The following is a 14,527-nucleotide window of genomic DNA, read 5'->3' on the forward strand; positions in this document are numbered from 1 at the left end:
GGCATTCCTATTGAATTTTTCAAATATGCCAATGATGATTTATTAGAAATTCTTACAAAAGAACTAAATCGAATATTTGAAACTGGAGACATCCCTATGAGCTTCCAGCAGTGCGTAATCTTTCCAATACTTAAAAAAGGAGTTCCTAATAAGGCTGGTAATTATAGAGGCATTTAATTTTTTAATTTAGCGCTAAAAATATTAACGGGGGTTATGGCAAATCGTTTTAATAGTTGGACTTCACAAAACGGATGCTTAAGCGAATTCGAGGCAGGATTCCGTGAGAACTACTCGACCATAGATCAAATCTTTGTTCTGAATACGACAGCTCACACATTTATTAGAGAAAAGAGAAAGCTCTATGCGTTTTTTGTGGACTTAAAAACTGCATTTGATACGGTGGACAGAAGTGCACTTTTTTATAAATTGTACAATATAGGTCTATCAAGAAAATTTGGCAACTTGATTGAAAAATTGTATGAACAAACGACTTCTGCTGTTTGGGACGGTAACCAACTGTCAAATTTTTTGAAACGATTACAGGTGTGAAACAAGGATGTCATTTAAGTCCGCATTCATTAATAATGTTTATAGACGATATTTCCGATTTATTTATGTGGCTGTGTAAGAATTGGGGGAGTCCTCATTAAAGTTTTGATGTATGCAGATGATTTGGTGCTCTTTGCGAACACACCAGAACGCTTACAGCGAATGATTAATCAGCTGAAAAAATACTGTGATGAATGGAGGCGTAAACATAAACCCAAAACGATGGTGTTTAGAAAAGGAGATGGGTGCTACGCTAGGAATGAGAAGTGGTTTTTTGATGGACAGGAATTGGAAACAGTAAAATCAACAAATACTTGGGAATAAATATCTGCTGCAACATAGACATGGAACAACACTTTCAGGAGAAGCTATCTTCATCTAAATCAGCTATAAATGTCGAATGGGAAAACTGTCTGGAAGATAAACATATATCGATGAGAATCAAATACCAATTATTCCAGGCAGTTTCCAAATCAGTAATGCTATATGGAGCTCAAGTGTGGGGATACAAATCATACGATATAATAGAAAAACTGCTACGGTTTTTCTTAAAGCGAATTTTCAAGCTTCCACAATCCTCACGAAACCATATGCTATTTGTTGAAACAGGAATCTCACCACTATTAATAGAAACCTTGCGACTTCATTTCAACTTCATTGCGAAAACTATGTTACGGGACGGAGAAAGGTTGACCAAACGAATAGCAAGTAACGTGATAGAGAAGAGAATATTGTTTTTGAACATTGGAAAGTACTCGCAGAGTTCGCTGGTCAGACTTTAAAGATTACTATGGATCATCATCCATGGAAGGAAGAATTCGATAATGTAATTAAAGCGGTGGATGGAAAAATGCGAGCAGAAAGCATTGAAAAAGCACTAACTTCAACCCAACGCAAATTATATGCCAGCTTAAACCATAATCTTTGCGAAAACAACTTTTTTAATAAAAAATACTCAACTGACACAACATCTACCGTTTTTAAGGCTATCTATCTATCTATCTATAAACATTATAAGTTCACGTTTCGTAAGGGACTCAAACTGGTTTAATTGAGCTCAGAAGAAAGTCCAGGCCTAAGTGTCTCCTACATTATCCCGGACAACCATTTTAACCTTACCTTACCTAACCTTCATATCAACCCTGCAAGTTTCAAGCGCAACCAGTTATTGGTGGTTTAAAGAAACTTTGCTGAATTATCCGATTTACTTGATCTTTTTGGTAATATATTATATAAAGTATAAAGCATTGATCCGTTTTTTTTACCAAACTGTTAGCGAAAGGAATCGGTCCGCTTCCGAAACTGCGAGTAGTTTCACTTTACAGACACTGCAGTGCTACAGAAGATTTATTGATCTTTATGATGGAGGATTATATTTGAACCCGTGCGTATAAACCAATACATGATTCTTCTCTAGTAGGGATTTCTGTAAGAGCTACTGTGTAAGGCTTTAAATAGTCTGTTTGAGTTTAAAGTCGATAGTGTTATTTATGTAACTATGACCAGTAATTAACGTAGTGCGCTTTTGGTCGCCAATTTCTTCTCCAACATTTAAAGATTGACTAGCTTTAGGAATGCCTCTAAGGTTGAAGTTGTTGTAATCCTTATCTCACCAGTAATAGTCGCTAATATCCTAGTTTTTCACCTGTTATTGAAATGAAATACTTCAAACTCAACAGTAATACAAAGTTCTTAATGAATTCTTTGAAAGTTTAGTAAACATAGATTGCAGTATTATTTCAAGTGAGAATGTACTCTCATATCGATTATTAAAAAACTCTATCGGGTTTCTAATTCTCAATTGTTGTTTGTGATGCATTTACAAAAATTACTTGTTTGTTGTGATATCTGCGACGTTGAATCATTGCTGATTGGTTTACAATTTTTATATATGTAATAATCAGACTGCTTCCAATAAATGTGTGATATTTTTTTCTTTTCCCTTCTAGTATCTTTCGGGTTGTACTCAATATTTTGCCAAGCCCAAAACTGAACAACTCATTCCATCGTCACAAAAGTCAAGCGATCACAACTCGAAGGGTCCATTAAAAGATCCCATCATCGATGACTACGAACACTTTCAATCTTTGGACAACGCTCTTGGTCGTCTGGGTCTTAGTGGAGATAATAAATTGGAAATATACTCTCTAGTAGCTGCTGTACTCCATTTGGGAAACATAGCCTTCGAAGAAATTCCCGACGATGCTCGTGGTGGCTGCCAAGTTTCAAAGGCGTCCGAAAAATCATTGACCATCACTTCAAGACTGCTGGGTGTTGATCCATTTGAACTGCGACAAGCTTTGGTATCCAGAGTTATGCAGAGTAAAGGAGGTGGCATTAAGGGAACTGTTATCATGTAAGTTTAAAAAAGAAAATGAAACAAAATAAACACTTTATTTATGTCAATTTTATTTTAAGGGTTCCTTTGAAGATCTACGAAGCCAGTAATGCACGAGATGCTCTTGCAAAAGCTATCTACAGTCGCGTCTTTGATCGTATTGTCTTTCTCATCAATCAGAGTATTCCTTTCAAGGCATCAAGCTATTACATTGGTGTTTTGGATATCGCTGGATTTGAGTACTTTCAAGTGAATTCATTCGAACAATTTTGCATAAATTATTGCAATGAAAAACTACAAAAGTTTTTTAACGACAACATTTTGAAGAACGAACAAGAATTATACAAACGCGAAGGTTTAAATGTTCCTGAAATTAAATTCACTGATAATCAAGATATAATTGAGTTGATTGAATCGAAAGCAAATGGCATCTACACTTTGTTGGATGAGGAGAGTAAATTGCCCAAACCCTCGGCAATGCATTTTACTGATGAAGTTCATAAGGCATGGCCAGGACATTTTCGTTTGGGATTTCCTCGTTCTTCACGACTAAAAGCACATCGAACCCTTCGCGATGAAGAAGGTTTCCTGGTGAGACATTTTGCTGGAGCTGTGTGCTATAAAACGGTAAGAATGATAAATTACAAGTGATTTGTATTCCCTGTGGATAATTCTGGATTTTGTTTGCTTTAGGAACAATTTATTGAGAAAAACAACGATGCTTTGCATGCATCGCTTGAAGGCCTCGTCCAAGAATGTGAGAATCCTCTTCTTAAATCCCTTTTCCCCTCTGGAAGCAATACTTCCCGCGGAAAGCTCAATTTCATATCTGTAGGATCTAAATTTAAGACACAACTTGCCGAACTAATGGAGAAACTAGAAAAGAACGTAAGATTAATGAAACAAATCAATACAATTTATTAAAATGATTGTTGGAATTCTTTTAGGGCACCAACTTTATTCGTTGTATTAAACCGAATAGCAAAATGATTGATCGTGATTTCGAAGGTGGTCTTGCTCTGGGTCAGCTCAAATGTTCTGGCACAATTTCAGTTCTTGAACTGATGGAACACGGTTATCCATCGAGAGTACCATTTGCTGATTTGTATAATATGTACAAATCATATCTTCCACCTGAGCTGGCCAAACTCTTACCCAGAACATTCTGTGAAGCTATGTTACAATCACTCAATCTAAGTTCGAAAGACTTTAAATTCGGTATAACTCGAGTTTTCTTTAGACCAGGAAAGTTTGTAGAGTTTGATCGTATCATGAAATCTGATCCAGAGAATCTTAAGGCAATTGTTGCAAAGGTCAAGAAATGGTTGATTCGTTCCAGATGGATTAAGTCAACTCTGGGAGCTGTTTGTGTTATTAAATGTGAGTTTTTTTATTTTTAATTGAGTGGGAGAGTTTAACTTTAATTACCTTTATATTTAATTTTACAGTGAAGAATCGTATAAAGTATCGCAACAAATGTGTGCTTTTCATACAGAAAGCTGTTCGTGGCCACTTGGCGAGGAAACAACATCGCCCAAGAATTCTTGGAATTTCAAAGATAAACAACATTCGATCGAGTGCAGCAAAGACTGTTGATATTGCCAATCAACTTAAGGCTGGAAAGGAGAGCATTATGAGTGAAGTTAATTCACTAGAATCACAAATTGATGATTCAATCAAGAAAATAAAGGTAAATTACAAAGAAAAACTTTCAGTTTGATTTTGATTTATTATTTTATATCTTTTTGATCTTATTTTTAAAGGCAAATCCGAAAATAAAAGCGAAAGAAATAGATGATCTTATGAATAGAATCACAGGCAATATGAACAAACTTACGGTGGCTTTGAATAGCAAATTAGAGGTATGCATGGACAAAATAAGAAAAATCTATAAGGAAAATGTTAAACAAAACTAAAATTATTTACAGGAACAAAAACAAGCTGAGGAGCAAGAAAGACTTAGGAAAGTTCAAGAGGCACTAGAAGCTGATCGTCGTGCAAAGGAAGAAGAAGAGCGAAAGAATCGCGAAGACGAGGAGAACAAAAAACTGTATGTTTTTCCCTAATTGAAGATTTTCAGAAAAAATACTCTTATTTCCATTTAAAGGAAAGCTGAAATGGAATCCCGTCGCAAGGCTGAAGAAATAGAACGACTGAAACAAGAAGAGGAAGACCGCAGGGCGGCCCTTTCACTGCAAGCCCAATTGCAAAAAGAAGCCGAAGACGATGCCAAGTATCGCCAACAATTGGAACAAGAACGTCGTGATCATGAATTAGCTCTACGATTAGCTAGTGAATCTAATGGCCAGGTGGAGGATAGCCCGCCCGTGATCAGGAAGTATGTGTGGTTGTCGATTTGGGTTTTGGTTTGTACATAAATATATGTTTTGATTTTTTTTTAAATTTCTTTACTTTAATTTTTCATATCTGGAGAGCACACATTTTTTATTATTTATTTATTTGGTTCTTTTTTTTATATAAATATTTATTTTTTATATTTATTGCTTTACTGTTTCTTTTTCTTCTTTTGTAAAATTTATTTATTTTCATTTCTTTATTTTACTTTTTTTGATATTGTATGATATAAACAAAAACAAAATAAGAACTTTTATTCTCATTTATATTTTATTTAACATTTCTTTCTCTCAGTGGTCAAAGCGAAGTTTCGTCCATGGGGCCAAACAAACTTATCAGGTACAGCACACTACGGTTAATTTATACAATTTTATTTTTGTTTTTACAGGAAGTTGTTTATAATTTTAATTGATTGGATTGTTTTTCTAACACGAGTTAAAAAAAAAAAGTTGATATATTAATCAGAACACAAACACAACACACGTATTGTATTTCTCTTTGAATGAACACTAACTTACTACAGCATGAGAACAATAAAAAGACTATTTTGATGCACTCTAAAAGAACTAATAGCATCTAATATTTAAAGTATTTTTTGGTGATTAATTGATTGTGATTGTGGAACTTAAAAGCAATCTATGTATTGAAATCTTTTAATCTTAAATATTTTCTAACCAATGCATAATGCAATTATATAAACAAAATGTTTTTAAATGTAATTTTTAAGTTTTGAATAGAATACTGTTTCAAAGGGTTTTCGTTTTGATATTAAAAAACGAGTATTTATATTTCATTTAGTGTAATTCAATGGATATTTATTTCATTGTAAAGAAAAGGTTATGCCATTACCAATGGAGAACAATATTAGATAAATCACCGTCAAGACCATGGTTACATCACTTTTGAATAACGAATTCGTACCGTGAGGCTCTTTGTGTATGATAACTTTATGAATTCGAGCTTTAAGGTCAGGAGTTGATTTAAAAGCATTAGTATATGATTTAACTTTTACCCGAAATAAAAAAAAACTAAAGGTGTAAAGCCAAAATGGCTCTGTTGCAAATTCTGATCACCTCTTCGAAAATTAAGACGTTTTCTTTCAAAATTGTGATTCTATCGTAGAGTTTTTTTTGAAACTTAGCACTTTTTCGTTAAAATAAACGTTGCTCGATCAATTCCGGCAATAAAAAATCATAGCTCTGTAGCTCGGTCCATTTACATTGTATTAACACCGTCAGTCCAAAAACTGCACTAAACAGTTACAATTTAAGGATGAAAGAGCATTTTCTTCATTTCTACATAGATTTCCGAAACCCAAATCCGAAAATTCTGCTTATTAACGTAACCTGAAAATGGTCCTCATCACTGAAGATGATTTTTGTATCCAAATCTATCAGCGAAAATATATACGGTGTGGTGTAGGTTATCGAATGTCTTATTTTAAAGATTGAGGAGCAATCGACAAACATGGGTACTCGTCAACACTATGGATGGAAAAACCTATGTGTCGGAGAGCTGAGAATGATCAGTTTTACGTATACACTTTTTTTATAATTAGCGAACTCTAAAAGGGTTTTGTTTACCTTTAATATGCCAAAGGCACAGTGTGAGCATTAGGAAAAGAGGTAAGGGTCTGTGTACATTGATTTTGAATTCCTGAACATTTCAATGATAGGGAAAGAAAGAGCGTAGCAAGGCATTCGCGTCGTACGGCTAAAAATGAATCTCTGTGCTTCATAGTACGGCCGAAGTTGAGCTCAAGGGTAAACTGATGGGCATTCCTAGAAGCGCAACCCTATTTCATCTAGAAAGTCAAGTTAGGCAGAAAGTTGTCGTGTTATATGTCGACTGTAATAAAGAAACGAATTAAAAACTTTTGTTTTTATTTTTTTTTCTTGACAAAATTCTGGTCTCTAAAGCTCATTTTATAAATAATTTCTTTATCAAATTTTAAAGTGTGAGAACTCTGATTTTGGACTCAGTTTGAGATAGAACTTCGGTTTATTACACCCTCAAATTATGGGCACAATGCTAATACATTTATAAAGGTTATTTATTAAACATAGCAGTGTGGAAGAAAGACAAATATTTTATGCGAATTTTATGGACAATTTTCCAAACAGACATTATCAGCCTTATTTTAATTTTTTCCCGAATGTTATTTCACGTGAAAAAAATCCCAAAGATATGATCTGCTAAAAATGTAAGAAAACCCAAACATCGGTGCAAGTTTAACCATAGGTGGAATAGTATTTTGTTTAAGAGCGATGCGGTGGCTAAGATCTCTAGTTAATACTATAGGTAAAAGCTATACAGCTTTTGAAATCTAAAAATTATATATAATTGGAGAATGAGTAAAACTGAAAATGTTATTTTATTCTTATAATAGTTTAGGAAACAAAAGCCCAACAGATTGGAATGATCTCTGGGAACAGTTCGACGCAGTGTCGCCTCTTATTCTTCCTCAATATTGGTGCTATGGTTGCTTTTAGTTTATCATTTACACTTGAAGATAAAAAAACTTGAATTGTACTTTTGTGCAACACTAAAATGATATCGGCAAAAACATGTTTTTTATTCCTCTATTGATTTTCAATAAGTATAACAACTGTTAAAACAAAAATTCAGATAGTTAGATTCGTTTGTTTTCTGAACACCCTGCTTATAAACGGAGAGGGGAAATTTGACTATCCGCTTACTTTATTTTTGTTTAATAAATCGATTGGAGAAAGAATTAAAGTCGTAGCCATACATTTATTCAGAAATTGCAGAACCTCATTTATGTTATACATTTTGATGTTCAAGAAAGAGTTCTGAACAAACCTATTTTTCGAACAGTCAGTTCTAAACTCGAAGTAAAATCGTATTAGAATTGAGTTGTTTTATTAATCAATTTGTGTAATTATAGTGGAAATATAAAACTATATTTTCACTAATCACAATCTTATTAGTGCTAAATTCCTGATAGCTTTTTAAAATCCGGGGAACGGAACTTTTATGGGTGAACGATTTTTAGGTCAAGAGAAACGAAAAAGTAAGCGTTAATAAATTATGTTCATCGCAATTGCTATAAAAATAATTTTCATTTTGCCATACTTACTCAAGTTGGCGTGAACTAGGGCCTTACCCAATAAACTTCTCCATCTAGCTAGATGTCTTCAGTTTCGCGCTCCAACTAGGTTGAGGTCACTTTCCACTTGTGCGAAGACTTTCCGGGCAGGAGCATTGGCAGCCATCTTATTCGTTGGACTTTTACCCTTCTGGCTAAGTCTACGTCGTTGTACAGCTCGTCGTTCCATCTTCTACTCCACTCCCCTTCGATGCATACGGGACCGTAGATCAAACGAAGAACTTTTCTCTCGAACCGACCCAAGGTGCTTTCATCCGCTTTTGTCATAGTCCATGCTTCTGCACCGTATAGCAGGACTGGGATGATCAGGGTCTTATATAGCAACACTTTGGTTCGTCGAGAGAGGACTTTACCACTCAATTGCTTTCTTAATCCAAAGAAACAGCGGTTAGCAAGAATTATTCTTTGTTTGATGTCAGCGCTGGTGTTGTTTACTGCGTTTATAATGGAGCCTTGGCAGAGGAAGTCCTTGACTACCTCAAAGTTACGTCTGTCGATTGTGACGTTTTGACCAAGACTTCGGTGTTTTATGTCCTTTCTTGATAACAGCATGTTCTTTGTTTTGCCCGCATTAACCGTTAAACCCATTTTTGCCCCCTCTGCCTCAATACTCACAAAAGCCCCATTCACACCACGCTGAGTTCTTCGGATCATGTCAATGTCACACATGCTAGTAATTGGACAGACTTTTGAAAGATAGTGCTTCTAGTTTTGACGTGTGAGCTCTGCACTATTCTTTTAAATACGATGTTAAAACCTTGTTTAAAACCATTTTTGACATTGAAAGGTTCTGTTAAGTTGTTTCCAACCTTTAGCGGTGAATTCTCAATGGTCATCCTGCACAAACGGACGAGTTTGGCAGGGATGTTAAAACTAGACATGGCTCTATACAGCTTGTCCCTGTAGATGCTGTCATATGCGGCCTTGAAATCGATGAAAATGACCATTATATCGAAAAGTGAGACCCTGGTAACTCAACCCGCCGTTTCACTCTTAACATGAAGTCCATCCACCTGAGGTCCTTTTATATAGACTTAAGGTCTATTAACATCGTTACTGCAAGCCGTATGTCAAGAACTCTCTGTCGAAATTCTTTAAACATCGAGCAAATACAATAAAAAAACAATATACATATGTACAGTACTGAAATACAAACATCATTTATACGAAATTGGAATAGCGGAAAACAAAAATAAAAAAATTTCAATTAAATGTAATAATCTATTGAAATGAATGAAACTGTATATACGTATATATATATATATACAGAAATGTATGTCAAACAAATCATACCGGGTGGGTGGCAATGTATCCCTATGAATTGTTTAGCATTTTGTTACTCATCTCTTTGACTTAAAAAACTTTACTTTTTATGTTTCTTTATCTTTTAAATCCATTATGGGCGCATTTTTTTGGAGATAACACGGTTAAAAATTCCTAAAACCTCTTGCCTTTTTCAAAACCTTTGAAATATAAAAATATTTCAAATCTAGTTATGTTATGAGGTGACTATAGTCCATACTATAACCTTTTGCAGTTTTCAATTTATATGTTAGAAATTTCGCAGAAGCAATGAATTCTATTAACGATCAATGAATCTGAAGGTATTTTGTTCAAAATTCTTCAAGGCGACTGAACCCCAACAATTGAGGTCCCTCTTTAAGTTTAGCTATGGCTGGGACACTGAGATCTCTCGATTATAAGTTTTCTATTTTCTTGTTACTTTTTATTATATATCTCTTTATTTCTCTTGATTTTATCCAATTTTTGTTCACTGTCATTCAATGCAATGTTATTATACCAACAATAATATTTCAAAATATTTTTCCTCTCAGTTTTAGAGGAGTTACAAACTTCGCATCGCGTTTCCATCAAAAGTAAGTGAATGATAAGAATTTGTACAGTGTTTCTTTTTCTTTTTTTGAAGACCATCATGCTTAAGTTGAATCATTTATTTTATTTTTGCTTAGCAAACAATTATTCTAACTCTCTATTTTCTTAAAGTTTGCTCGATTTTGTTGTTGTTGTTGGTAGAAACAATAAATCATCATCTCAGCTGAAGTTCCCATGTTTAAATATATCATTCACCACACTGTAAATCATCATTTTTTTAGGAAAAAGTACTCAGGCAATTCATTATTTTAAGCGATAGCGGTATTTTGTAGTTTAAGCACTAAACTACATTTTTAACAATCAATATTTTTAGATATTTATATATTTTTGTAAAAAGAAAAGCTTTAAGACGCTAAATTTTGTAAATACTTTTTATTTAAATAATGCACCGGCTATACTGACTCTGTATTGTATATTTTTGAATACAAATTTAAACAAAAAAAAAACAGTTTTTTGAACCCTTTGATAGAATTTAATTAACGAATAAAAATTAAACTTTTAACAAATCAATTCGTAGTTAAAAAGTCCATGAAAACTTAACTGCGAATAGATTATGAAAAGTCTGTTTAAGAATTCGTAATTAAATTTCTATTATGCTGGGTTCAGTGATAAAATCAATACTGGAAAAAAATATAAAGTTCCCGTTGCTTCAATTTCATAATAATTTCCATATACACTTCAACATTTCTAGAGAATGTTTATTTAACTGGTTTAAATTTCTTTATTTAGGTCAGAAAATGTTCGCGCTCAGCAGCAACTCTTGGGCAAACAAAAATACGATTTGTCTAAGTGGAAGTATTCTGAATTGCGTGACGCCATCAACACTTCCTGTGATATTGAATTGCTAGAGGTAAGTTCAAAAATAAGAAAAGTATTACCAACAAGACTTAAAATGGTAAACTTATCATCCTTAGGCATGCCGACATGAATTTCACCGCCGCTTGAAGGTATACCATGCCTGGAAGGCAAAGAACCGCAAACGCACCACTATGGATGAAAACGAACGAGCTCCAAAAAGTGTTATGGAAGCAGGTATTTTCGAATTTAGTTTCCTAAGTCAAAACAAAGAATCATAGAATGCATTTTTCATTTAGCTTTCAAAACTCCGCCACTAGTACAGCCCAAGCAAGAAATTACAACTGCCCAACATCGGTATTTCCGTATTCCATTCATGCGTGCAAATGCGCCAGAAAACAGTAAGCTAAATATTTTTTCAACGTTTTTCAAAAATTTTAATGAATTTTTAAAACTTTTCAGCAAAACGTGGGTTGTGGTATGCCCACTTTGATGGTCAATGGATTGCCCGCCAAATGGAACTGCACGCTGATAAAGCACCTATTCTTCTTGTTGCTGGTAACTGAACAACACATTCAAAGAATACCCAATTTCTTTAATTAATTTTCAAAACTCTTTAACACAGGTGTTGATGATATGCAAATGTGCGAACTTAGCCTAGAAGAAACAGGACTCACCCGAAAACGTGGTGCCGAAATACTTGAACACGAATTCAACCGAGAATGGGAACATAATGGTGGCAAGCCGTATAAAAATCTGGGTGCTAATAACAACCATTAAACTCAACAACACACCATACCATAAAAACAACACCATCGCATAGACTTTTTGTTCTTGATTTTGGTTTTCAAATCGAATTTTGCATTTTCGACTTTTTTTTCTTTACTATTCTTTTGAAACTAAATTAAATCGCAGTAAACAGAAATATTTCCAACATAAAGTAAAAAACAAAAACAACACACACAAAATCCAGTTAAAGTGCCTTTTAGTTCCCACATTTTTTACCAGTTTTGTCCATTTCGACCAGTTTTTAAAAAAAAAATAATTTTTCTGTTTCTGCGAAGTTAAAATAAATAAATAAATTTTAATTTCAAAAATGTATGCAAAATTAGATTTATACGTTAGATAAAGAAAAATTTATTAAATATTTATCACAGTATTGAATTTTTAAAACTAACCGAATTCCATAAAGCATTCCCAATGTATTTAAAAAAAAAAGAAATATCTTTATCTTTAAAGGAATATACAAATTATTTAAATATAAAACTCCAACTGTTTAAAATTTAAAAAAACATAAAAATAAAAATAAATTTATATAAATGCATTTATATACAGAACAAAAAATAAAAATAAAAATTGCTCTAGTAAATTAATTAAAATTAAATGTTTCCATATTTCAATAGTAAAATTTTTAAAAACAAATAAACAACTTATATTATATATTTAATATAGTTAAATAGTTTGAAATAATTTATGGAGAAATAAAAAGAAAAACGAAGAAAAATTACTATAATTTATAATGAAAACACAAAAAATGGCATCTCTTATGTTTTAAATCTAACGGTGTTTGAATATTTGATATCTTGCGAAAAGGATGTACAATTATAAAAAAATTATTGAAGCATGGGAAATAATAAAATTAAATAAATATTATTATTATTATATTGATGTATGCAAACTATGTAAAATTAAAAGATAACACAAAATAAAAGATTTCTATTTATAAATTTGAATTTTAAGTTTTCGGAAACTTTTAACAGCATCTCGCAGGGTGGGTAAAATTAAAAAGGAATCGTCTTGGACCTCAATACTATTTTAGGTGAAGGTGATATATGTATGTCCTTGATACTAAAATATCGGGTAAGGCTTGTATTCCGATTTTAACCACAACCACTTCTACACCAAGAAAGAAATAAGAAGAAGACATTGAATAAGATTGATGGGAAGATATGTGAAGCTGTGGGCTTAGAAGGAGCCACAATTACTGGATTAAGATGAAAAGAATAGAATTTTGGTTTATCAAATCTGTTTACACTAACAGAAGGCAAAAAAAAAACATTTCGTGTATATAAATTAATTTAATCGGCTATAAAGTTAGTGGATACTGATTTTGACGTGTCGTAATGAGCTGCTCGGTAAGAACACACAAATTTAATTGAAATAAGTGGCGGCAGAGAACTTCGAAAGAGGTTAGGTAGGTAGGTAGGTAGGTAGGTAGGTAGAAATGGCGATCTCAAGGCAACCTAGCCTGAGACTCAATTACCGCTGTAGTGCGCCGTTTTGATACCAAAAACTCGTTTGACCTTTGATTGAAAGGGATAGGTTTATAGAGAAGCTTCATAGCGATTATGTTAGAGCCATTTTGTCGCATTGAGAAAAAAAGATTGGGTCTCTAATCTTTGTCTCAGATAGCTCATCAAGTTCGTGAAAGAATGCTTTTCCAAAGTATTTCATTCTAATGTTTGCCAAAGCAGGACATTTGCAGAGGAAATGGATTATCGTTTCACTTTCTCTTTGGTCACTTCAGCTACGGCAAAAGGTGTTGTAAGAGATACACAACTTCTCTGCATGAACTCCTATAGGCCAATGTCCTGTACAAAGCGCAACAATCCTGGCTATGTCTTGCCTTGGCCTGCATAGAAGATCGTTTGTACGGGTTTTGTTATAGGTGGGCCATATCTTCCTAGATATAATGCAGTTGGGTAAATTGCTAAACCTTCGGTTTGATTCAGTTTGGTAGATAGAAAAGATTTTACCCTTCAGCCCGTTTATTTCCCACGATACCACTATGGCCCGGAACCCAGATCAGGGTGACACCGACACAGGCTCGCAAGCTCATCGTGATATTGCTGGACCAATTTAGATGAGGATATGGCCGAGTTAATGGCTTTGACAGCTGCCTGACTGTCTGTTAAGATAGCCGCATTTCGGTTTTGGTTTGGCCTTATTGCCAGCAGTTCAGCCTCAAAAACGCTAGCAAAGTCAGGAAGCCTTAAGGATTTGGCTACATTTAGGGACTCAGCAAAGATCCCAGAACAAACTTCGCACTCTATCTTTGAGCCGTCAGTAAAGATGGTTGTGTCGAAACCTATCGACACGATGTCATTCTCCCAATCTTCTCTGGATGGGAAAATAACCTTAAAACCCTTACTAAGGCTCAGAGTAGGAGTGCAGTAGTCAGTGTCTACCGAGATAATATCTGAGGGGATCAATTTCGTTGTGTTGCTGTGACCATAAGGTTTTGACAACCAGCTGTTTGATTCCTTGAGCCTAATAGCTAATATAAATAATAATAAAAAGGTAGAAGATCTAAAATAACGTTTAAGGCGTAAGTTGGGCAAATACGCATGGCCCCTGTGGTGCCCACGAAAGCTGTTCTCTGAACCTTCTTTAGCTTATCAATATTATAGGCTTTGCTAAGAGCAGGCCACCACACAATCGAACCATATGTTAAGATTGGACGTACT

At 34.0% G+C, this 14,527-nt stretch overlaps 1 protein-coding gene across 2 annotated transcripts in view; it reads left to right on the forward strand.

Annotated features, from left to right (window-relative positions):
• LOC129953624 (myosin heavy chain 95F) overlaps nucleotides 1–12,793 on the forward strand; it is a 98,721-nt gene extending 85,928 nt beyond the window's left edge. The window contains exons 7-21 of one of the 2 annotated variants that reach the window (XM_056066863.1): nucleotides 2,499–2,905; nucleotides 2,968–3,514; nucleotides 3,581–3,775; nucleotides 3,835–4,267; nucleotides 4,336–4,577; nucleotides 4,651–4,749; nucleotides 4,816–4,937; nucleotides 4,995–5,225; nucleotides 5,537–5,581; nucleotides 10,208–10,249; nucleotides 10,995–11,115; nucleotides 11,180–11,297; nucleotides 11,360–11,461; nucleotides 11,523–11,618; nucleotides 11,686–12,793. In XM_056066863.1, coding sequence (XP_055922838.1) covers nucleotides 2,499–2,905; nucleotides 2,968–3,514; nucleotides 3,581–3,775; nucleotides 3,835–4,267; nucleotides 4,336–4,577; nucleotides 4,651–4,749; nucleotides 4,816–4,937; nucleotides 4,995–5,225; nucleotides 5,537–5,581; nucleotides 10,208–10,249; nucleotides 10,995–11,115; nucleotides 11,180–11,297; nucleotides 11,360–11,461; nucleotides 11,523–11,618; nucleotides 11,686–11,840 — 2,955 coding nt within the window. In that variant the 3' untranslated portion in view covers nucleotides 11,841–12,793. The remainder of the gene's footprint in view (nucleotides 1–2,498; nucleotides 2,906–2,967; nucleotides 3,515–3,580; nucleotides 3,776–3,834; nucleotides 4,268–4,335; nucleotides 4,578–4,650; nucleotides 4,750–4,815; nucleotides 4,938–4,994; nucleotides 5,226–5,536; nucleotides 5,582–10,207; nucleotides 10,250–10,994; nucleotides 11,116–11,179; nucleotides 11,298–11,359; nucleotides 11,462–11,522; nucleotides 11,619–11,685) is intronic. The other variant, XM_056066864.1, reaches the window with a different exon arrangement.
• The last annotated feature ends 1,734 nt before the right edge of the window (nucleotides 12,794–14,527 follow it).

Source organism: Eupeodes corollae, chromosome 1 (genome assembly GCF_945859685.1).
Source record: "Eupeodes corollae chromosome 1, idEupCoro1.1, whole genome shotgun sequence".
NCBI lineage: Eukaryota > Metazoa > Arthropoda > Insecta > Diptera > Syrphidae > Eupeodes > Eupeodes corollae.